The sequence below is a fragment of the Phyllosticta citribraziliensis genome (genome assembly GCF_038025025.1).
Source record: "Phyllosticta citribraziliensis strain CPC 17464 chromosome Unknown J3D65scaffold_11, whole genome shotgun sequence".
Classification (NCBI taxonomy): domain Eukaryota; kingdom Fungi; phylum Ascomycota; class Dothideomycetes; order Botryosphaeriales; family Phyllostictaceae; genus Phyllosticta; species Phyllosticta citribraziliensis.
Window position 1 is genome coordinate 1,379,616 of NW_027117348.1, and position 23,071 is coordinate 1,402,686.

General features: G+C 56.7%; 6 protein-coding genes across 6 annotated transcripts; 2 read left to right on the plus strand and 4 right to left on the minus strand.

The window, feature by feature from the left end:
* Positions 1–556: 556 nt before the first annotated feature.
* On the plus strand, positions 557–1,809 carry J3D65DRAFT_636711 (uncharacterized protein). The gene is made up of 3 exons (XM_066801429.1): positions 557–934; positions 1,020–1,164; positions 1,232–1,809. The coding sequence occupies exons 1-3, from the start codon at positions 721–723 to the stop codon at positions 1,488–1,490; spliced, it is 618 nt and encodes a 205-aa protein (XP_066652073.1). The 5' UTR covers positions 557–720; the 3' UTR covers positions 1,491–1,809.
* Positions 1,810–5,894: 4,085 nt separating this feature from the next.
* J3D65DRAFT_636720 (uncharacterized protein) lies at positions 5,895–8,387 on the minus strand. The gene has a single exon (XM_066801430.1). The coding sequence runs from the start codon at positions 8,173–8,175 to the stop codon at positions 6,208–6,210; it is 1,968 nt and encodes a 655-aa protein (XP_066652074.1). The 5' UTR covers positions 8,176–8,387; the 3' UTR covers positions 5,895–6,207.
* A 1,251-nt stretch (positions 8,388–9,638) lies between these two features.
* Positions 9,639–11,287, minus strand: J3D65DRAFT_105091 (Anp1-domain-containing protein). Its single transcript, XM_066793668.1, has 4 exons — positions 10,940–11,287; positions 10,094–10,860; positions 9,907–10,041; positions 9,639–9,826 (listed from the first exon to the last, which is right to left on the minus strand). The coding sequence occupies exons 1-4, from the start codon at positions 11,110–11,112 to the stop codon at positions 9,678–9,680; spliced, it is 1,224 nt and encodes a 407-aa protein (XP_066652075.1). The 5' UTR covers positions 11,113–11,287; the 3' UTR covers positions 9,639–9,677.
* Positions 11,288–12,496: 1,209 nt separating this feature from the next.
* J3D65DRAFT_606318 (uncharacterized protein) lies at positions 12,497–13,558 on the minus strand (the record flags this gene model as incomplete). The annotated part of the gene is made up of 1 exon (XM_066798438.1): positions 12,497–13,558. One exon carries the CDS (start codon positions 13,556–13,558, stop codon positions 12,497–12,499), a length of 1,062 nt encoding a protein of 353 aa, XP_066652076.1.
* A 1,649-nt stretch (positions 13,559–15,207) lies between these two features.
* On the minus strand, positions 15,208–16,872 carry J3D65DRAFT_105178 (GPI-anchored cell wall organization protein Ecm33). The gene is made up of 3 exons (XM_066793669.1): positions 16,625–16,872; positions 15,729–16,569; positions 15,208–15,679 (listed from the first exon to the last, which is right to left on the minus strand). Exons 1-3 carry the CDS (start codon positions 16,674–16,676, stop codon positions 15,388–15,390), a joined length of 1,185 nt encoding a protein of 394 aa, XP_066652077.1. The 5' UTR covers positions 16,677–16,872; the 3' UTR covers positions 15,208–15,387.
* Positions 16,873–20,780: 3,908 nt separating this feature from the next.
* On the plus strand, positions 20,781–21,614 carry J3D65DRAFT_636738 (uncharacterized protein). Its single transcript, XM_066801431.1, has one exon. The coding sequence runs from the start codon at positions 20,864–20,866 to the stop codon at positions 21,332–21,334; it is 471 nt and encodes a 156-aa protein (XP_066652078.1). The 5' UTR covers positions 20,781–20,863; the 3' UTR covers positions 21,335–21,614.
* The last annotated feature ends 1,457 nt before the right edge of the window (positions 21,615–23,071 follow it).

Consider the following 23,071-nt stretch of genomic DNA (forward strand, 5'->3'; position numbering starts at 1 on the left):
GCGGTGTTGGCGCGAGGCAGAGGCAGAGGCAGAGGCAGAGGCAGAGGCTGATGAGGGGATGGAGTCGACGAGTGTGTGGGGAGAGCGGAAGTCGCGTCAAGCTCAAGCCAAGACCCGGGGCCGTGGATCCGAGCGTCGGCTAGCGCCGGTTAGCGCCAGACACCCCAACCCGCGTCGCCGTATCTGATATAAAACATGCCACTTTGTCTTTCGTCATGATTCTGATGAATTGAATGATGCCTTACAGGACTAATCATGGCTCGTGTCAGACAGATCAACCACCCTCCAAGGTCGTTATCAGATTTGATTGACTGCTATCAAAGCTCTACTTGGAGCTCCGCCATCTTGTGAAATCTGTATTTTTTACTTTTTATTTTTATTTTTTGGCCATCAAAGACACTGCAATGTTTGCTGCCTGGCTTACCCACCGTTTGCATGTCTTAAACACCAGCCCATCCATCCCACGTCAAACGACAGACGGCCGACGTTGGTAGAAGCAGCCAGGGCAGTCAGGGACCAGGCAAGCGGAAGCGAGCACGCCCCACGCTAAACGCGGCTGGAGCCCGCAAACACCACGGCTCCTGCATCCATAGCCAGCCCTAAATCCTGCACCCTTTGTCCTCTTTTTGCTCTGCGAAATTCCAACCCCAGACCCCTTGCAACCCGTGCATATTTGCTCCTCCTCTTTCATCATAGCCCGTCTTTCCCGACGTCACCGCCATGCCCAACTACTCCGACGCCCAACAGCCGCTGCTCGACACGAGCAGAACCCTAACAAGCTTCGGCGACCAGCACTTTGGACGCGTCCCGTCGGCCTCGTCAGAGACGGAGATTGCGCGCAGCCGCCAGGCCACGCAGCGGTTCCTCAGCTCCAAGACGGGCCACTACGCCGTCCTGCTGCTCGTCGGCCTGGACGTGTCGTGCATCTTTGCAGGTAGGCAACACACGCGGAAGAGCCAGCTCGAATGCTTCTTGTCCCCTGTTCTCCGTCCATGATTCTGAACTCGGGACTGTTGTAGACTTTGTGATCCGGCTCTTCCTGTGCGAGAAGCGGCTGTCCTACGGCTGGAACGATGGCCTCGAGGCGCTGGGCATTGTCAGCCTAGTCTTTTCCTGCCTCTTCATGGTCGAGTTGGTGGCGTCGCTATGGGCCTTTGGCTTGGAGTATGTCCCTCCAAAACTTTCTGCATTGACCGGAATGTCCATTCATGTCGATACTCACATGACCTAGGTACCTCAAAGCGCCTTTCCACATTTTCGACGCGCTCGTCATCCTGGCCAGCTTCATTCTCGACATTCTGTTGCGCGGCGTCATTGAAGAGGTCGCCTCACTCGTCATCGTCCTGCGTCTGTGGCGCATCTTCAAGATCATCGAGGAGCTCAGCGTCGGCGCCTCGGAGCAAACCGAGGACCTCGAAGCCCGCATCGAAGGCCTCGAGGACGAGAACCGCAGGCTGAGGTCCGAGGTCCAACGTCTCAAAGGTCGCTGAATCTTCTACAGATCGGCCAATGCAGATCTGGATGGGGAGGCTCCATGTGAGTGACTAGACCCAGAGTCCCGAACCCCTGAAGCCAGCGCAGGAGAAGTCGTCATAAGCTGCGACTTTTGCTGTCAGCTCCCTCACTGTAAATATGTACATAACAAGCACGCGAATGAGGTAATGGATTGGTAGGAGGAAAGGAGACGGAGAAACACAACACAGCAGCGCTTCTTCAAATTCTCAGCACACAAACACGGAAAAGCTATCGGTTACCTTGTTACAGCCATGAATCTAGTCGAGTAATCACACGACGACTCAAGTCACAAGACCAGCATGTGCTTCTTGCGCACGCGCATCTGGCGGCTAGGTACTGGTGTGCATGTATAAAACCTGCTCCTTTTGCCCGACCTCCACTCCTTCCTCAACAACATGGCTACTATGGCCAAGCACCACAATGTCGATTCATCACATACTCCCTGCCGTTGGCTTCAACTTGCAAAAGACTGTTCGTTTTGTCGTTTGTCTCCCCACGTCCCGTCGGTTTGCTCTCCCCCCCAACCCCACCACATCACTCAAACAACTCAATGGCACGCAGCATCAGTAGACAACGCCGGTTCTCACCTCCCTTACAATGCCGCCAGGCTTCTCCATCCTTCATTCTATCTTCTCCTCTTGGCCCGACGTCAGGTAGCGCCGTTTCGCGTCCTGCGTCATCTCCAGAAACTCGATTACACACAGCCCACGGAAAAAGAACGAGAAGTGCGAAGGTGATTGAATTGCACCTGATGAGTCCACTGTTGTGGTCCGTCTTCTGCTGATGCAACAGAAACGCCTCAAAGTTCCCTCCTTTTATAGGCGGCTGGCAGGCGGATCTGCCGATATGTCCGCACGTTGCATGTGGTCCACTGCTCCCTCGTGCCTCGAGTCTGATGAGGCTGTGCGTAGGCAGCTGTCGACAGTCACTCGGCATACTTTCATTGGCCGTTCAAGCTGCTGCTCAGCTATAAATTGCTTGCGTTCTTCGCCTGGGACTCTCCTTTCTTCAACTGCTTCATTGTGCTGGCTTGGCTGGGCAGAACATACCACGAGGAGACGCCACTCGCGGTCGATCGCCCTTGTCGTCGCAATTGGACTTTGTTTTCTTGCCGTTTTTCTGCGGATTTTCGACTTGGAACGGACAGTCAGACAACCAGACTGCTGTGATCCTCCCTAACTCTCAGCAGAACACTACAATGTGGATACGCAGCATTATCCAGCAATGCCACTCGACTCCTCCATCCAACGCCGTCACCGCCCTTCGCTGCTCGGAAAACCAAGCCAGGTCTGCCAAACACGAGGCACCAAGACCGAAAAAACAAAAGTGTGCCTCGAGGGCCAGATGCCACACCCAAGAAGTACAATTGCAAAGTGGAGGGCTCTGCGGGCTGGATGTGTCGCCGTGTTCGCCAGAGCAGAAGCAGCGCAGGTCTGGCTTTTATACATGACTCCACATCTCTGGAATAAGGCAGCGGTGTCAGAAGCTACTGCGGAGCTTGTGACACTCCCCAGCCACGGATCTTGTGCTTTTGCATGTGGTGGATAAGCTCGGACTCGGACCCTCAGCCGCGTGCGCGTTGCGGAGGTGTATATATGTCTCGCCTTTCTGGCCTGCTGTGCTGCTTCCTTGACACGCACATCAACGCCCATGATTTTGCGTTGGACAGAAAACGATTTTGCTCGAAAAATTGCACCGCACTGTTGTTCTGCTCTTTTTGCTGACCCTTCCCCTGCAGACCGAACACCACTGTCCTTGCTCTCGTCACTGACACATGGTGATGGCCGTCAAGTCGGAACATTGATGCTGTTCATCACTCAATGACGCTGCCCGCCACTTCCTCCCTTCCCCCGCTCCAGGCGGCAACCAAGTGTTGTGGTAAGCCATAAATGCCACAAAGTAATTGGCAGATCGTGGGGCTTCCTCACGTTGGTATGCCAATGCAGTCAACGTGTCGCAGATACAGCAGAAGCAGGATCAACAGAAATCTGCGAGTTTTTATAGACGACCGACGAGTACATGCAGTTAGTACAAGCGAAAGTCACAAGCAAATTGCTCTCATGGCAGGACCGCATGTGATACCCCTGAGCCCGCACCACTCCAGCAGTCCGACAGCGGCGTCTGGCGAGTATAAAAGTCCCGCTTCTTCGTCTGCTCTGTTTCTTGCTTCAGCACCTCTGCTTTGAGCATCGAGCGGGCTTTCCTGCACACAGGAGCCAGGATGACAAGAAATGGATGACTGTTGGTGGTTCGCCTGTGCGTAGTGGAATCGACACCCACTACACTTTCCTGTTTGTTGTGCGTTTGCCTTCGCGCCTCCGTGGAAGAGAGAAGAGGCGAGAGTAGAAGAAATGAGTAGGAATCTGTCATCGTCGATCAGTGATGCTGCTGGCCATCTCAGTCTACGATCGCTGGCCCAAATCACCATTGCATATCGCAGCAAACGCCTCCACTAAATAGCCATGCCGGCCTGGAAAGCAAATTCAGGGGCAGCGCAACGCAAAAAGCAGTCTTGACTGCCAACATCTCTGAAATACAAAGCGTCCGTTTCCCGATAGCTTTACTAGATAGACTCGCCGTGCCTATTGCAGAAGCAGGACACCTCTCCCTCCCTGGTCTTTTATACCTTTCCGCCTGGAGCAGCAGAAGGCGGACGGGTAGACCACCATAGACCACGCGTGTCAGCTGCCCACTTACGCCAACGCCTCCACATGACACCCGCGGCCCCATCTCTGCCTCTGCATGTGCAACTCTACTCCAACCCCGACTCCGCTCTATAAAACTTCACCTCGCCGCCTCATTTCTCTCCCACAGCCACAGTGCAACGCACAGCTTACCTGCAATGGACACACGAGACGAAATCGTCACTGTGCTGCTTGCCGCTTGCTCCGTTGGCAATGTGTTTTCTTGGGCTTCAGAACCCACTTCTTTTGCGGTCGCTGGCTGCGGGTGCGAGTCGCGGTGTTTGACATAGCTCTATGATTCAGGGGTTCGCTTGATGAAGGAGGACAGTAAGTCATGATGATAGTGTAGGAGGTATTTGTCGCTTGATGATGATTCCGCGCGTAGTACAACCGCATATGGGACTAGATGCTCTTCGGTTTTTGGAATTCAACTCAAGTCAGCAGACAGACGTCAGTCACTCCAGCACATGCAACCCTCCACCTCAACCCCTCGACGTCTATAAAAGAGCCTTTCCTTTCTATACTTTTTCTTCAACAGCGGCGGAAGCATCAGCGCAGACGAACAGCTTGATGAGTTTAACTATGCGGATTAGCCTTCGTTGAATTCACTGTCTTTCTTCTCCTTCTGCTTTTCTCCGACCAGTAAGTCATGGTGGTGCTGTAGGAGGTATTGTCGCGTGATGACGATGATGATGTTCCCGGCTCGAGGATGGGCAGGGGCTCTGGCTTTCTTGCCCTGATTCAGCTGCCAAAATTCAGCAGACGTCAGCAGACAGACGTCATCCAGTTCAGCACATGCAACTCTCCATCTCAGCCCTCAACGCCTATAAAACCGCCATTCCTTTCCCGCTTCCTTCTCTCAACAGCAGCGGCTTTGCACTCTCAACAGCGGCAATACTGTGTGCGAGTGCGAGAAGCGATTCACTTTGCTGTCTTTCTGTCACCTTCTGTCAGTGTCACTTCTTTCGCCTGCGTCGGCTGCGGCGGTTGACAGCGCACAGCTGCTAAGGAGTTCGGACGAATTATATGGTCAGTGAGAGCGAAGGTGCTGCAAAGCATCGAAGCATGATGACGTTGGAAAACACTATTCCACTTCCCCACCGTGCCAGCCCCCAAAACACAGAAAAGCAGTCGCAGAAACGACTGCGAGACAGACGCCAACGGCGAAAAGTACTCGACCATGATCAAACCACACGACAATCCACGAGTGATCCTCTCATCTTTCTGTTGATGCAAAGGGCTGAAGCGCCCTGAGTTGCAGGAAGACAGAACCCGCAGATCGTGGAGTTTTTATAGCACGGCAGTCATTCAGGCAGCGGCAGTGTCACGAGCTTCCTGCTTCGTTCGTTTCTCGCAGGCATGTGTAGGTTCAGTCAGCTGCCATCCAGCTTGGAAGCATGTGTTCGACGCCCCGTGCTGAGGCCGCAGGCCTGAGGCCGTGGAGTATTGAGTATCGAGTATCGAGTATAAAACCACCTACCCACTCCCTTCTCTTTCTGTCTCCTCCAAGGGCAGTCAGCAAAAGGATCTCGTCCCTGAATCCAAACAGGCCACTGTACTGCGTGGAAGAAGTCGAAGTCCCACAAGGCCTACTGCCGTGGTCTGGCTCTGACTCTGCCAGCCCTGATCAAGCCGCAGAAAGACGACGCGCTCATATTCCGACGTGTAGGAGGGAGGCTACACGGCAGCGCAAGGATGATTATCATCATCATTGACTAACAAAACACATGCATACATGCATGCTCGAGAGAAGAGAGATAGGATACGATGCTACAACCAACGACCCCCTCCCCCCTCTCCCCAGTCTATCCTTCCTCCACGAAGCCAAACACGCCCCAACGCCTCAACGCATGCACCGCATGTTCCAGCCAACTGAATACTCATCCCATTCCATAGAAAACCCATCCATTGTAACGCCAAGCAAGACTCCATTTATCCCTCCATCCGTCAAGTCCACGCAAGTAACCCACACACCCCCTGAGAAAGAAAAGATACTTCAGATACTGAATCACGCCGCACCAGCAGCGCCCTGCGTCTCCGGCGGCGGCGCATCCGTCATCGACGCGTCGGCCGCCGGCCCCGTCGATGGTGCAGCAGCGGTGATAGGAGCGTCGGCGTCAGGCTCGCCGTCTGCATCTGCATCCGCGTCGGCGTCAGCGTCTGCATCGGCACCAACATCTGTCCCTCCAGCAGCTGCAGCGTTGCCGGCGCCAGGGGCGTCGGGCATGGCGGTATCCGCAGCGGACGCTGCGGTCGCCGGAGGGGGAGCGGAGGGGTTGTGAGGAGGCAGAGTGGAGGCAGTATCCTGCTGCTGCTGTTGCGGCGCAGAGACAGGAGCAGCAGTAGCGGGATTCGAGGAACCGAGCTGGCTCTGCGCGTCCAACTTCTCATCACTGCCGCCGTCAACCTGCGGCACCTCGCCCTTAGCCTCAGCCTCGCGGCGCAAGCGCTCGCGCCTGATGCCCTCCGCAACAGCGACCTCGGCCTCCTCCTTCTCCAGCAACTTCCGCAAGTCGAGCATCTTGTGGATCTTGCTGACGAGGCTCTCGAACGCGTCGCACACGTTTGCCGTGGGGAGGCCGATCAGGTCCGGGATGCCGAGCTCGATGAGCGCCTGCTGGATCTTTTGCGTCTGGATCGTGCTCTTGGCCGTGCGCAGCTTGTGCAGGCGGTCGGACTTGAACGTGACGCCCGACGACAGCCGGTCGTGCTGCGTGACGCCGAGACGCGTCATGGCACGCGGCGTGAGCTGCCGTGGCGGCTGGCTCTGCTGTTGCGTCGTTTGCTGCGTCGAGGTGAGCGACGTGCGCTTGTTACCGACCTGGTTTGCCGGGTTGGAAATGGAGTCGCGGTGCGCGGCATTGCCTGCCTGGGGCGTCTGTTGTCCATTTTGTGCCTGGCTCATTTCGTTGGCCAGAGCTATCCGGCCGTTGCGCTTGCTGGAGCGGCTTTGCTGCAGAAGTTGGTTGAACAGCGACGTGAGGGCTGCGCTGGACTGGAACTGTGCGGTCGAGGTGTTTCCTTGGGACTGAGGAGCCGACAGGCGCTGGCGGACTTCCTCGCGCTCTGCGGCCAGTTTTTCGTAGTTTGTATTGATGCGTTGGAGTTCTGCCAGGAGATACTGCTCCTCGCGAATCTCATCTGCGGAGCGCTCCAGCAATGCAGCGGCAACCTTTTTGCGCTGCTTCTCACGATCCGGATCGAACTTGGTCAAAATCTCGTGGAGATGGAACTCGGCATTCGTCATGGACGCAATCGGCGTCTTGAGCTCCATCAGCTTTGCACTGATCTGATAGTACCTCGCCTTGATGTCCTCCATTGTCCGTGGTTTCGCCTGCACAGCAGCCACCGTGCCATCCTCTGGCTTGACATCCGGCTGCGCGGGCTGGAACTCGTAGCGATCCGCAATCACGGCCCAGCGGTGATAGTATTCCTTGACCGTCTCGACCAAATAATCCGTCTCTTCCTTGCTCCATTCGTCGCTCCGCAGATGCGCCTCGTACGTCTCGTCATCGTACTCCGGACCCTCGGGCTGAATATTGAACTTGGAAAACTCGTAGCTCGTCTCGAGGAGCGGATCGGCGTCGGGGCCAGCAGCAGCAGCGGCGGCAGCATCCGCGTCGCCATTTTCCATCGCAACATCACCATTAGCGTCTCTCGTCGCGTCCGGCTGCATGCGCCGCCAGTGCCGCAAGACCAGCCCGTCGTCGCGCGCGGGATTCGTAAAGGGCCGCATCACCCACTTGGCCGCGGGGCCTTTGTTGGCGCCCCATCGCCGCTTGGGCTGGTAGCTTTTGCCTGCCTCGACGACCGACACGGGCGGCGCGCGCTCGCCGTACAGCGCTTGCACCTCGCGATTGATTCCTGTGATGCGCTTGCTGGTTGCCGTCTTTTGCTTTTTGGCTGGCGGTGGTTTGGGGAGGTTTTCTCCGGGCTGCAGGCCCATGAGGTCGCGGGCGTCGTTCATGGATGCCATTTCGCCGGCGAGCGTGTGAGTCGAACGAGCGGAGCGAGTGCAGACGAGGTGGACGATCGAGGCGAGGAGAACGATCGGGACGGAGCAGAAGTGCAGGAATATCTGCAGTGGCAGCGGCGGGGGAGAGGACGCGATGGGAAGAGTCGGTCGGCGGGTGCAGTGGGTTGGTTGAGCGAACAATTGCGGCGTGCGGAGCGGGAGTGATGTTGCGGCTTGCGGAGCGTTGGAGCTAGGAAGGGCAAGCCAGCCACAGAGGTGCGAGGATGTGGGACGTGCGCGTATACATGAAAGCACTACCACCGCAGCACCGAGCGACTAACTACCTGGGTGTGTCCTTGATAAAATGTTTGGGGCCAATATCTTACAAGACGGTGATATCGAGGTCATTGAGTACGTACGGCTGAATTGAAAGCTAGTAAAGAAGCTAGGCAGTCATTAAAAGTAGTAAAAGTAGTGCTCTACACCTCCATATCTAGGTAGCCAACCATCCACCACAACGACACGACCAGCAGCATTACCCCTACCCGCAAGAAGACATGTCAAATCCCGCAACAAGAATACCACAAATGCCATCGACACGTCCGCAGACATTCCATCGTTTATTGCTGAGGTGAGTGCCTGCCCCTACTCGCCTCTCTCCACACACTCCCTCCGTCTCCTTTCCACGCTTCAACTCTTCTTCCATAACCCATTGATCCACCTGTCCGCTCCCATCTCAGTATGCCCGTACCGTCGTCCATTACCCCTGCCTCCAGCCACGCACCTCACCCCACCCCATCCCGCCGCAAAACGCCAGGGGAAAAGAGAAATCCGTCACTCCAGCACCGGTCGGGCAGTCAGCCACGCTGTCACCGCATGCCGTCGTTGTGGGCAAAACAGCACGCTGCCGTCGTTGCTGCTCCGCGAGGCAAGATCGCCCAGCAGGCCGCTTTATACCACCATAGGATGAGAGGGTGAAAGAGCAAAAGGTCAAGGCCACGCACCTCCGTCCATTGGTGCATATCTGCTTTCTTCTCGGCCAAAACCGGCACGCGCGACTCTGACAGGAGTTTGGTAGAAGATGTGCTGGTGCAGCTAGCTCTTTGATTGCTTCGGTGCTCGACGACTGGACGACTCGACAGGAGTCAACGGTTCGACGACGACGAGATGTTGCATCGACGCGAATGAAGAGAGAAACGGAAAAAGAAAAATCAGAAACAAAAAGTGTACAGAAGGACAAACGGGGGGATGTGCCACCATCACATCACGATGGACGTCACTCGCTCACTCCAGTGGCTCACTGACTCACAACAGCCTGCCTGTCTGCTCGTCTCATCATCATTGCCCTGCTGCTGCTGCTGCTTCTGCGGCACGACGCATCAAAACAACCGACCGCAAGAAAAAAAGGGGGGAAGACGAAAGGGCGAAGAATGCAAACGTAAGTAATTTGAAATGAAAACTTCATAAAAAAAACCGGCGAAAGGGGGGAAAGGGACGAGCTCAGCAAACAAAAAGAGGCCCGATCAAGCATTGCCAGGCTTCTCCTCTGTATCAATATGCCAGACGACATAGTTCGGCAAGCCCCAAACACCATAGCCCGCGCGCCTGGCCATTTTGGCGAAGCCCTCGGTTTCGGCTTGGTTTTCGAATGCGTAGCAAGGAAAGTTGATGCCTGGCGTGTCCACGTCAGCATTTGCATGTTGCAAGATGTTGTTTCGTCACGCAGAGAAGAGGTCGGAGAAGAAGGCTTACCTGACCGATGCACGTCCGCCTTGACCATGATGTTGACACCGCCAATGCCGTCGAGTTCAATCTCCTCGTCCTTGTTTTCGCGCCAGTCGCCCATGCGTGCCATGTACGTGCGATCCGTCTTGTACTCCTTGTAACCTGCCACCACGAGTTAGCTCCGGATCTTGTACAAACCGACGCCAAAACGTACCCTCGGCGAGCACCACGTCCCTGTCGAGACTGTGGGACAGCTTCCTGCCCGTGTCCGACTCGACCCACGAGTTATAGTCGAACCGACCCTCAATGTCGACCATCTTGCCGTCCTTTTCGCGGTAGCGGTGGAACCAGATGTTGGGCACCAAAATGTCGCGGTCGTGCGCAACCATGTCCTCGATAATCTTCTTGGGGCTGTCGACAATGTCAATGTCGCGCCAGTAGACCCACGAGTGCTCTGGCTTGAGCGCGGCCGAGAGGAGATAGTTTCTCGCCCGGCCCATAGTCTTTCTGCGCGGCCCTTGGGCAGCAAAGCTGTGCCGGTATTCGACGTCTTGGCTCGTTTCCACGCCAAAGTCCTTTTCGACAATCATGGTGCTGCGAAAAGCCACGGCCTCGTTCTTCTGGACGCGCTCAAGCTCCTTGGACAAGACTGCCAGCGTGTCGTCCGTGGTGTCGGAAATGAGAAAGGCGAGATCGATCAAGTGATGCGGGTAGGTGAGCTGCGACAAGAGGTCAAAGTGTTGGTTGATGTAAGGAGCCGCGTCTCGGAGCGGAGTCACGATAAGGACACGTTCTTCATTCTGCATCGCCTTGGGCGTCGACTTGACTGGGTTCAGGTCGACGTGTTGTATCGTCGTCGAGTTGACTTGGACAGGGTTGTGGTGGTTGAACAGGACGGGTGTTTGCAGGTGCGCCATCCACTTTTCGCGCTCATTCGCCGTCATCTCCATGGGCGACGTTGCGGGTCCCCAGCACACAAATCTGTATATCCGAACCGTCAGTTGGACGTCCTCCAGCTGTAGATGACAAAGTCGGGCAAGCCCCTGGTAGGATGGGTTACCTTTGCATCTCTCCAGCAGTATCGCTCAGGCCTCTCCATAATAAGATGACTATTCCAGCTATTGCGACGAACAGCAAAAAGCGCGTGCGGGTGAGGAAATGTATGACGGCTCTGTAGGGCGGCAATCTGGATCTGGCCGCCTTCCAGTTCACTCCGCCCTTTGGGAGAAGCATGTTGGGCGACAGCAGCGCGGCGAGGGTGTCGTCGAGCTGACGAGAGGACGAGCAATCGGAGGAGCGTTCAGCGACAAGCGGCAGAGCAGACGGAGCAGACGAAACGAGCGTGGGGGGCGCAGAGGTGGCTGCTCGGGGTGGAGGGCGGAGGCTGGCAGAGAGGTGGTGTCAATGTCAACCTGACCTGGCAGAGGCGACTTGGCGCAGCTGATGCAAGCGATCGAGTCCCTGAGGCCGGGCGAGAAGACTCGCGGTGGCGGAGGACCGAGGAGGGCAAGCGGACGTCGACCAAGCTATGGGGTAGCTCCAGAGCAGTTTGAAAATTGTAGCGGGCAGTATACGCGCTATGGATGACGGGCGGAGCAGAACATGTTTGCTGCGGAGGAGAGCAACGGCGCCCGGCCACGGCCACGGCCTCGTTTGGCAAGTCACGTGTGACGTTTCCCAGCGCGAGCCACGCTCTGCCACGCCTCACTGGTCGACAAATTCCAGGCTCGATGCCACAAGGTCGACTATGCTCCTGTTTCGAGTTGCTCGCCGCTGTGAACCAGTCGAAACCAAACGGCCTGCCGCTGTCGCATCAACGGATACGGAAAACTTGGGGAAGCTCTTCTCCCCACACGAACCGTGGCCAAGATAAACGGCTAGTGGTCGATCGCTCGTGTTAGCCAGTCGCGACAATGCTGATGCGGCATGACTGCATAAAACAATTCTCTCACAGCAGCCTCGGCATGTTGTTGCAGACAATTTGATGAACGGTCAATCCGCTGAATTACATTACCGCCCATTTGCTATCCAATGCCATCGTCAAGGTCGTCATGATCGATATGCCTATTTCCAACAGCCGTGTCGCTCTCAAACACTCAAAACAAATTCCCCAAACTCGCTACAAAACAACCAAAGAAGGAGCATTCTCAAACAAAATCCACTGACAAATGCCCGAAACTTCGCTTGGTTTGATGAAGCGAGAGGCCCTTGTCCCCCTCGGCTCCGCAAGGCTAAGCGAGGCAAAAGAACAACAACGACAACGACGACGACAGAAAAGCTCTCCCAATGCTGAGGAAATGCCGCCCGTGCAGACAACTGAACAGATGCATCTCAATGTCCCGCTGAGGGAGCCAATCTAGACGGGAGCAGGCTTGAAAAGAGAACAAGTAGACGAGACCAAGGAAAAGGGGATATAAGTATACTGATACACAGACCAACGCCAGCGAGTAAAAACGAGCCAAAACTTTTTGGATTTCCGGGGCCGTAACGTGACAGGAAGGGACTGGTGGAAACGAAGCGCGTTTTTTGGAGCAGCTCAAGCCGTGACGATGCTGTGCGGAAAGACAAAGATCAAGGTATCGTTCATAGGAAAGGGGAGAGGCACCGCTCTCACTCATCATAAGGCGTACGTGTGAGGACTGCCGCCATATGCCGAGTCCTCGGGCGTCTGGTACCTGGTCGGCGCGCCATCCTCGTCGTCTTCGGCGTTGAGCTGGTCCATGAATGCGGAGACCTCAATGTCTTCTCGCTGCATGATGTCGCGGAGGACGTCGGAGCGCTCCGCGGCGTGGTACTCTTGCTCGCGCAGGTAGGCGTAGTCGTCGGGGGAGCGCTTGTCGTGTGGCTTGCGGGCAATGGTGACGAGACGACGAATGTCATCGTAAACGTTGAGCATGAGCAAGTCCCTCTCGCGGCCCTCGTCGTTGGTGCGCCGCAGCGTCTCGATCTTCTTGCCGGTGAGTCCAGACTTGTTTTGATTGTTTTGGTTGAGGTTGGTGGACGCCGCCCAGCCGCGCATCATTTGCCGGATCTCGAGACGCTTCGTCTCGATCTTGAGGCCCCTGCGGGATCCGCGCTCCCTTGCTGCCTTGTTCACCCTCTTGACTTCGGTTGCCCGCTCCTTCTTGACCTCGACCGACTTCTTGGCCCGCGTTTCCTTGGCAGTCTTCTTGCGTGCTGAGGGGTGCGTGGCCGCCGTTGTGGATGAGCGGCGCGATGAAGGGTCGGAGTTGTCAGAATAAGAGCCGATGGAGCCACGGCCCGAGCCGCTATCCCGGCGGGACATGGGCGTGTTGTAGCGAATGGATTCGTCGTAGCCATTGGAGGAAAAGGAAGAGTCGAGGTTGCGTTGAAAGGGGTGAGTGAACTTGATGCAGCCACAGCTGGAGCACTCAGGCTGAGTTGACCACTGGAGAGCTCCACACTTGTGGCAAGCCTCTTGGGCCTCGGAATGAGAGACAGGGTGCAGCGCAGTGGCGGGAGGAGTAAGGGGTTGCGAGGAGAATCGTGCTGGGTCGAGGGGGACCAGACGAGACGTGTTATAGGGATGGTGGGCGCCATTGTGGCCTAGATCCAAGTCGTGGATGGGCAAGAGGTCCTGGATTGGTGGGAGGCTCACCGCCGCAGGTACCCGATGGGCCTGCTGGCCAGTAGCATAGGCTGTCGAACGTATGACCATTGTGGTGGTGAGGGAGGACAGCAGAGATGGCACTAGTGTACGAGGAAGAGGTTTGGTTGCAATTGAGCGAAGAGCACAACGACGATATAACAACGATGGGGGATTGGGACTGGAAAGGTTTTTGAACGACAGAGGGACAAGGAAACGGCAGAAGAGAGAGGCTTTTTAATAAGAGAGGATAGCTACATGGACATGGGTAGAGGACGCAAAGAAAGACGAACCGAAGTCCAAGCTGCATCATCTGGCCAAAGATACGCCATGAGCGCAGCATCAGGGTTGCAGTGGGGAAAGGCAGCCGGCCAAATGAGCGACGGCATGCTGCCAGGCGCGCTGTATACGGCAACCGGGGATGTAACTGCGAATTTGCAGACGACAAGCGTCGGTGGGGGGGTCACGCCAAAACGATTGGCAGCTCTTGGACCAACAGAGATGTGTTTTGGTCGGCAGAGGCTGGCCCCTTGCTGGAGGGCGCCCTCTTGTGACATGAAACAGGGCCGTGAGTGACTTTCTGCCTTTGGGACGCCCTCATGCACGACATGATCTGCCCGCATCCCCGTTATGGGCCGGCGGCGTCGGCTTGACGAATGGCCTGTCGGGGCGGCAGCGAGATGAGCCTGGAGATTGCTTGTGGAGGAGACGAGACGTCGACTTTTGGCTGGGGTGGGTGGGCTCACCGCTCAATCGTGATACCATGGCACAGACAGATGCGGTCGATGTACTGCATGGATGCGCGTTAAACGGTCGAGCAGATGGCTCTGGAGGACCTTGAACGTGCAGCGGCAAGCGGAGCCCGAAATCTGATCACAAAAGTCGCGGCAAATACGAGAGATGCCCCGTGAGAATCATCTCATCTCGAATCTCGCCAGCCGGGCTCCTGGTCAGCGTTGAACCGGATGGGGGTGCGCGCGCCGCCTCGGGTATCGGGTCGTGCTGCATGTCATTCTGGAAGAGGTTGGATCTGGTACAGTAGCCTCTCGAGCACCGCACGCCGCCGAGAGGAGCCAACGAGGCGCTCCGCTCCTGATCGATACCGAGATCCAGATGCGGAGAGCGACAGGTCTCGACGACAGCCGCTTCAAAGTGACAGGTTGCACGCCTGCCGTGCGACGAGCGATCAAGAGCCCGTCTGGTCCGTCGACAGCTGATCCACAGCAGCCCTCCAGCGGACGTCGAGGATCGCGGGCGAGGGATGAAAATCCCGGAGGCATGTGCGCGCCCCCATCATCCTTGTCGACACATCCATCGCAGCGGCGGATCAGCAGGCGAACGTCAGGGGAAGCCAATCTCGTAGGGGAGGGAAAAAACAATCATGATAAACAGACGGTGAAGGGAAGAAGAAAAGACATATTTCTGGGTCTGTCCAAGGAAAAGAAAAATAAAAATAAAAACAAAAATAAAAATAGTCCACGTCACGGGGACCACCTCAGCTCCACCTGCACCCACCTCACTTGGACTTCGCCCATTGTGTAACAATGCACCATTAATATTGACCATCGACGAAGCCAACGCAAAACAAAGCACCTCACTCTCAAAGCTCTGTGCTTGAATAGAATTGGAGAACGTAAGATTCGCTAAAACACGGATTAAGCCCTGCACCCCCAAGAAAAACCCCCTTCGTCCCCACCTCACTGCTCAACTGCCATTGGTATATCTCCTAAGTACACGCGCAAGCACGCCACTCGTTGCCCCCGTCCCGAAATCAGTTAGCTAGCCCGGTGACCGCGTGCAACCGCAACGTTCCATGATGCTGCCAAGAACGTTTTGAGTATTAAGTCGTCTATGCAAGCTGAAAAGGAAAAACGCCCGCCCCTCGTTTCGCGTCGATGCCCTTAGTACATGCCGACCATGGCGGCAAGGACACCAGCAAGACCAAGGTAGGTGGGGCTGCCAACGTCGAGACGGCCAGCAGCGCCCGTCTTGGAGGCGGACGAGCCAGAGGTGCCAGTGGGAGTGGAGCCAGCGCCACCGGGGTTGGACTGGCTACCAGCGCAGGTGAACTTGCCCTGAATGACGTTGCTAGAGCCAGACAGAGACTTGAAGTGCGAGCAAGTCGAGTCAATGTTCTCCGACGACTGGATGTTGAAGGCACCCTTGACAGTGGAGAGGGCGGAAAGCGAGACACTGATGCCGAGTTAGCTTTTGCAAATACCAAGAGTGGGGGTTAACATACCCGGAGAGGTTGCCCGAGAAGTCGAGCGCACCACCAACGGACTTGAGGCTGGGGAAGCTGACGTTGCCGAGGTTGGGGTTGTCAGCAATCTGGAAACCACCGCCAATCTTCTCAACAGAGTCGAGGGAGATGTTGGCCAGGTTGCCGTTGCCAACAAAGGAGAGCGAGCCACCAATGTCGGTCAAGTTGGCAGCCTCGTAGCTCTTGATCTTATCGCCGTAGAAGCCGAGGGAGCCGTTGATGGAGGCCAGCGACGGCGTCGAGATGGTGCTGACGTTGCGGAAGGTCATGTTGTAGGCCCACTCTAGGTTGGGGAACGACGCGCTCAGGTTGTCTCCGTTGGCCGACAGGGTCAGGGCCTGGGTGATGGACTTGAACTGCACGGTAATGTCCTTGAGGTAGTTGTTGTTGGCGATGAAGAAGTTGTCGACCTCCTCGAGGTTGATGCCATCGAGGGAGTTGAGGAAAGTGTTTTGGATGTTGACCGAGTTGGCCTCAGTGACGCCCTTGCTGAAGCTCAAGCCGGACAGAGCGGGAAGACCAGACCAGTTAATCTCGTCGACCTTGGTGAGCTCGGGGAAGTTGAGGGTGCTGAGGATGGTCAGGTCGGACAGCTCAAACTTCTGAATCGACTGCAGGCTGTCGGCCGACAGCGAAGTCAGGCCCGTGGCATTGTTGACATAAAGGGTGCCGGTGATCTTCTGAATGCCATCGAGACGAATGTCACCAGTCGCGCCGGTAGCAATGGCGATGGAACCGGAGAAGGTGGTGCAGGAGGACAGGCCCGTGGCGTCACCGGTCGAGGCAATGGTGGTGGTGCCCGTGTTGCTGCAAGACTGGGCTGTTTGAGAGTCAGAAACGCGACCGATGGGGCTCAGGGGAATGAATTCGCATACCAAAGGCGCCCGCGGCGGCCGCGAGGACGGGAAGAGCGTACTTGGCGAACATGATGGTCGTCGAGAAGCTTGAGGAGAGCGGATGTCAGGAATCTGCGGGCGGACGGGCTGGAGTCAGTCTCTTTCTACCAGGGACAAGACAAGACAGGACAGGGGAGCGGGTGGAGCGACGCACGGTAGAGCTTGTTGTGCTGACGACGCCCCTCGGGAATAAATGGGGATGCGGTGGTGAAAGAGATGTTGTGGGATGAGCGAGCGGCGACGAGTGGGAGAGGTAACGAGAGAGAAATAGGCCTTGGACGGGGGGCCAGTGGTTTGGCAGGAGCTGCTGGATTGCGACGGAGCAGCAGGCAGAGCGGGAGGGAACGAAGGTATTTTGATCAAGGGCGCGGGCAAGAAGGAGGCGGGAAAATTAGGGGAACCTGCAGCCGGCGGGCATCGAGCAATGTGGCCCGGGCGACGCGACGCCCGCATCCCATCCCATCCACGTCGAGTGGGTGGCTTGCCCGAGTCGTGCATTCCAGGCGACGCTGCGTCTACCGCAACTCACTCTCACTGCGAGCGGATGGGGAGAGTCCTGTTCGGTCGACGACGACGACGACGACGACGGAGAACCATCAATGGCCACGGTTGCTGCCACTGCTGCAATTCTCGCCAGCCTCCAGCGACACCACATGGTCCACTGTCGACTCCCCCCATCGACACCACTCTCGTGCCCTGTAATTACGAGGCCCTCGACGCACGCCCCTATCCAAAAAAGGCTCCAGAGAAGCTGCTAGCACGGCGCCGCTACCGGTACGGCGCCGGCCATTGGCCAATCCGCATGGCGCAAGCCCAGGGCATCGTGTTGACCGGCAGGGCACCCAGGCGCGGGTGGGGGAACAGTGCTTGTTTGCGCCAGCCATCCTTGGTGTGCCGTTGGTGCAATCCTCTGCCCGCCCGCCTTCGTGCCGCTGCCATGCTGCCGCCTTGTCGGTTGCATCGCAAACTGCGTTTTCCAAGCGCAGTAGCTCCAAGTTTCTTGCGGCCTGGCTCAATGGCGATTTGACGACGATGAAAATTCTGGAGGCGTGAATCTCGCCCACGGCCGTCTGGTGCCGTGAAACGCTGCCGGGGGCGGTGGCTCGGTCGACTGGCTCGACTGGCTCGACTGGCTACGCCTAATTTCGGTTTGGCCGCCCCGTTGCTTGACCAGTGTCTATCTGCTGCACCATCCTCATCTCCGCCAGACCCATCTGCCATGGCGACTTTGCAGGGGGCGGTCGCAGTAGCTGCCAGTGGCATTTCTTCGGCAGCCTCAATCATGGACGTGTGGTGTGGGAGAGTGCGACGAGGCGGCGTCACGGTCGAGCATTCTCGCGCGCTTCTGGCTCGCAACGGCGCGCTCCCAGGACCCGTCGCCCGGGTCGGTGCAGTCGTCAGGCTGGCCCAAGGTTTGCGAGAACGGCCGGCGTCCAGGCCATCATTCTTGGGTTTTGCATTGCACTGGCTGGCTGGTTTCTTCTTTCTTTTTGCAGCCAGCGCGGCGTTTCATTTTGTTTGGTTTCGTTTGGTGTCGCGTGGTCGGTGGTGAGAGTCGTGGCCGTTACAACGCCGCGCTGGGCTGGACCATGGCTGGCGATACATTAGACAGCATGCCCAGCGCACCCTGCAAGTGGTTTAGCGCCTTCGGCTACGAGGCGGCCTGGAGTCCCGCCCGTCGCCCGTCGCCCGTCACAGTCAGCACCCATCCCGTCCGTCCTGCCTCCCACTTCTCGCGGCACATCCATGTCCTCAGCCACCCCGATTCTGCTCTGATTCCACATCTGTTCAGTCGCCACCGCGAGCTCGCCTCCTCCATGTTCGTCGGTTCGGGAGCCACCGAGGCCAAGCTTTGCTGCAAACCTGGAATTCCCATCGTCGAATGACGTCCCACCTGCCTGCGTCGAAACCGTCTCGGACTTACGATTCCGTCCCCTACTCCAGGCACGGGCACGGGCACTGTTGGCACAGACTCATCTTCTCCTGCTGCTCCAGTTGATCCTGCCTCGACTAAGCAGGACGCGTTTCACGTCGAAAACACATCGGCATTGCTGTCCATGCAAGGTCGTCAGGAAACCTGCACCTCAAGCAAGCCAAGCCTTATCGCTGTCCACTCACGCCGTTTGCTGCCCGCCTTGATTTTCCGTGGGCCATATCACTCTTCACGTGAGGGGTACGGTACACACTGTCGCTCTCCTTTTTGTCCTCCCTTTGCCACTGCTCGTACTCACTGCATCTACGAGCCTCGGCTCTCAAATCAATCAACGCACTGCCACAGGGCTCGGGAGCCACAAATACTCCTCTTCTCCCTACGGACGTCTCCGGCAAATCATGGCCCTTGCGAGTCTAGTCGGCAATTCACAAGGCTTGTTTTGCACGGAGCCGAGTCCTTGCTCTGTCCATGCGGCTCAGCAAACCACCAACTGCATGCTCAGCTGAGCGGCCAACACGCAACAATGCCTGTCTTGGTGACGCTGCCAGCTGATCTTTCGATAGTCTGTCTCGCCCGTCGATTGCCCCCATGACGGTCGACCGGTCTGAAAGTGGAGGCATCGTTGTTGACGCCGTGTTCGATCGTAAAGGTCATGAAAGCCATGACCAAGGTCGTGTTGGCCCATCAATCGCCTCGTACAACCATCAAAATCTGCATCTCAGACTATCAACGCACTATTCTGAGGCTAGAGCTCAGATCCTTGTCGGCGGTTCCGCCGTATTCCTTAGCATTTCTGATTCCAGGTTCTCGGGTTGTCGAGCCTCGGGGGGGTCGCACAGGGTCAATTGCACTCAATTTGCCACGGCCGTTTCTGTGCCACAGATTTCCTGACTAAGAGGCCGTCGTCGAGAGGCTCTCGTCGGCATCCCGAGCCGCCAGCTCACCAGACCGTTGGCGGACCTTGCCTCGCAAATCCTGGGTCTGCCTGCAGGGCCTCTATCTGAGACTATATGCTGGGCAAAGGCTCTCACCTGCTGTCTTGTTTACCGCTCGCTGACGCTGCAAGTTTAATGATCCCCATCTCACCCACATCGCAGACATCGAGCCGCCAGCCAGATCCCCGACCCCCGCGAGCGCCACCTCCATCAGGGGCTCATCGAGCAAGTCGAGTCGCACCGCGTCAAACCTCTAGAGCAAACTTGGCGTCGATGATGCAGAATTGCAAAAGCGACGACGACCGCAGGAGTGCGATGCCGGCTGCACCACCTGCGCCTCTCATCGAGGGAGTGTCTGCGCCTGGCCTGCTCGCGCCAGTCGAGCCCGTCGTTGTCGACATCAGCCCATGGCCTGGCGGCCTTGTGCCTGGCAAGAATTGCCGAGTCGTCTTCTGAACCGGTGCTACGCGACAACTGCGCTCAAGTACCATTTTGTCCTGTCCCTCAGGCCTGCGCATCATCGCGCTCCGCTGCGAAGTTTGCTAGGCTGCAATCATCATGGTGGTTGCTTTGTCAAACCTGGATCTGGACGACGACAACCACATCATTACGACATTGCCGTCTCCATCCCGGCGGCTGGCCGCTTATCCTGTGCCCCCTTCCATTTCTATTTTCTGTCACATTTCACACGCTGTTATTATTTTGGTTTCCAGTCGGCAAGCCATGGCCGTCTGGTGCGTCGGCCGGCTGGCTGCTGCCATCCATGCTGCTACGATAGAGGCGCCGCACGCACGAAGCAATCAGCCTGGCCAAAATCCGGAAGCGAGAAAAAGCACAAAAAGCCCGTCCAATTGACGTGCATACAGACAGACTGGTGGACTGGAGCATGCGGCGACGACGGCTCCTCCAACCGCTTGCACTACCGCTCCTCGAGCCGCAGCGACCCTGGCCCCTCATTGCCGTTTCAACTGCCCTGCAGCGCTGTGGTGGATGTGTGTGTGCCTGCTTCAGCTTGCGCTCTTCTCTCTGTCGCTCTGTACTCCCAGGCGCGGCTGCTGCACCTTCCACCGTTTCTGTTGACGTGCCGCTCGTCAACCAGGTCGACGACGTCGTCCGTCTCCCCCTCCTTCATCGCCAGGCCCCTCCTTGGATTCTGAACACCCCTCACTCCTCACGTCACATAGATCCTCATTCCGTGACGGCCGGCATCTAGTCCCGCCGCTCCGCTTCCGCTTCCGCACCCGCCCCTCCCTTTCCTCTCCCAGGATCTCCTCTTCCTCCATCTGCTCATCGTTTTAGCGCTCCCGCTTTTCCGCCGCACAGCATTGACGCGCATCTTGCTTGGTGCATATGGACTCACATCTCTTTCTATTTTTCACCCGCTGGTCCCCACTTCCCACTGCTCCTACTGCTCCCTTGCCGGCCTCGAGCGCTGGCAACTTGCAGATTGCAGCCGCGGCTGTTGGCCGTCTTTTGACACGTCGTTTTTCTTTGACAAAGTTTTTTTCTTTTTTTCCCTTTTGCTTCCTCACTCCTTCCCTCTGCATGCGTACATACATACCCCAGACCCCTCCCCTCCCTTCTCTTTCCTTCCCCTCTTACCCCCGGCCGCCTTCATGCGCGTCAACGTCGCCCCGCCTCTCCGGCGTCAGCTTCCGCTCTTCCCCATACCATCTCACTTATCCGCAGCAGTTTGCCTACTGCCTGCCTGCCTGCTTGCACCGCGTGCAACCTCTGATCTGGCCCGCCCTACCCTGCTGCTTTGTGTGCGCGCGTATGTTGGTTTGTATCATGCCATCTAGGGGGGCCGGGCAGGGTTAGTTGCTCACTTGCTTGCGATCGGTATCGCATCGCAGATGCTGCTCGATGGACTGTCGGACCAGATCGCATCGGAGCTTGGACCGCACACTACTGGATGAGTTGAGATGGATGGAAGGGCTGCTGGGATGTGGGCGGGACGCGAGAGCGGAAGCGTAGGGCGGTGTTCTGTCATTTGCATGCGCCTTGCTGACTGGCTGGCTGGCTGGCTGCAACTGTGGTTGCCCCGGCAGCTCTGGCGGCTCTGCTTTGACGCAAGACGGGGTGGTGCGTTGGTGACGTTGTTGACTGATGACGGTCGTCGTCGTGGCCAGGGTCAGGGCCAGGGTTGACTGCCAGAGCAACGATGGTGGCGAACCATGTAACAGGAGAGTGTAGAGCTAGGCAGGTAAGTCAGAAATAGTGCTATCCGTGTAGTTGCTTGGACTGTATGTACGCCCTGCTACGAGTGCTTGATCTTCGCACTCTGTTTGACCGGTCTGCTCTGTTCTGCTCTGGTCTGCGCCGTCTTTGATCTCAAGCTCGCAGTTTGGTCTGGCTTGGTTTGTGCCTCGCGGTCAGCCAGTCGGTCGTCCAGTTCGGCCCGCTACGTGCGAGGGCACGTACGGACATACGGGCCTCTTTACCACGCACTTCTACCTAAAGAAATAAGAGGCTTGTGGCGTTTTAGATGCTAGCATTCAAACATTAAAAAATGAAAATACCAGGCTCATGTGCGTTGTGCTCTAGAGTCTAGAGCTTGGGGCTTGCCTCAAGATTCGAATGGAAGCGCACCTACTTACGCGTCTGGATTTCCGCTCTTGTAGTCGTGTGTAAAGTAGAGCGTGGGTAAGGAGGGCCTGTGATGGAGAGAAGACGACAGGAGACGCAGGTGTGTCTGAAGGCGTGGTAGGTGTGGGTTGTAGAATTAATTGGACTATGTAATGAACTCCGCAGTTCAAATTCTGCTATCCATTTTGGCCGGGCAGGTAAATGGGCAGACAGACGAGCAGACAAGCAGCACGCGCGAATCCCTTTTTTTTCAAGTCATAGTGGAAGATATTTATCCATATCTACAATATCCACTTCCTGTTATATCAGATATCTTCCATATCTCACCTAAATCAAACCAACATCTATCCAATCACTCATGCTATCATACAAACCCGACGGACCCCTCTACCTCCCTACTTCCTACCTCCTTCACCTCCTCCACTCATCCCCCTGACTTGCATCAACCCATAACAAACACCGCCACCTCACCGCCCAAGAGCTTGTTTGTCCTGCTCACGCTCGCGGCTTAGTGCATGAATAAAGGCGCGGTGGGATGGGACGGGATGTACAGTATACGCACGCAAGTGTCCGAAGATCAGAGTGCAAGGGTAGCTGAATGACTGGCCTATATGGGTGTATGGGTGTCGAAGAGAAGCGATATAACACAAGAGACCGAGAGATGAGCAGCATTAGACATCCTACATATGCTATGGGAGACAGGTATAGGGTAGATAGGTAGCAAACTGCATTACTGGAGGGTAGAGCTGGGATAGCTGCTCTTGAATGGCTGACTGACTAACTGAGAGGACGACGCTCGAGGATGCTGGGTGCACTCCCGCCTGTACATGTAGATGTGGAGGTAGAGGATGGGCAAGGGGAAGGGGAGAGCGGAAAGAAACAGAGGTGTGATACCATTGCCTTCCATTTACGCTGACTACGGCTGATGAGAAGAGGGAGAGGTGGAGGGCGTGATGGGATGGGATGAGA

Bases quoted from the DNA above. Each gene is read 5' to 3' on its own strand.
- J3D65DRAFT_636720 (XM_066801430.1), bottom strand. From the start codon at position 8,175: ATGGCATCCATGAACGACGCCCGCGACCTCATGGGCCTGCAGCCCGGA.
- J3D65DRAFT_105178 (XM_066793669.1), bottom strand. From the start codon at position 16,676: ATGTTCGCCAAGTACGCTCTTCCCGTCCTCGCGGCCGCCGCGGGCGCC. The intron at 16,570-16,624 runs GTATGCGAATTC...ACTCTCAAACAG, and splicing joins GGCCGCCGCGGGCGCCTTTG to CCCAGTCTTGCAGCAACACG. The intron at 15,680-15,728 runs GTATGTTAACCC...ACTCGGCATCAG, and splicing joins TTCTCGGGCAACCTCTCCGG to TGTCTCGCTTTCCGCCCTCT.
- J3D65DRAFT_105091 (XM_066793668.1), bottom strand. From the start codon at position 11,112: ATGCTTCTCCCAAAGGGCGGAGTGAACTGGAAGGCGGCCAGATCCAGA. The intron at 10,042-10,093 runs GTACGTTTTGGC...TCGTGGTGGCAG, and splicing joins GGACGTGGTGCTCGCCGAGG to GTTACAAGGAGTACAAGACG. The intron at 9,827-9,906 runs GTAAGCCTTCTT...TGGACACGCCAG, and splicing joins GGCGGACGTGCATCGGTCAG to GCATCAACTTTCCTTGCTAC.
- J3D65DRAFT_636738 (XM_066801431.1), top strand. From the start codon at position 20,864: ATGGACTCACATCTCTTTCTATTTTTCACCCGCTGGTCCCCACTTCCC.
- J3D65DRAFT_636711 (XM_066801429.1), top strand. From the start codon at position 721: ATGCCCAACTACTCCGACGCCCAACAGCCGCTGCTCGACACGAGCAGA. The intron at 935-1,019 runs GTAGGCAACACA...GGACTGTTGTAG, and splicing joins CGTGTCGTGCATCTTTGCAG to ACTTTGTGATCCGGCTCTTC. The intron at 1,165-1,231 runs GTATGTCCCTCC...CACATGACCTAG, and splicing joins CTATGGGCCTTTGGCTTGGA to GTACCTCAAAGCGCCTTTCC.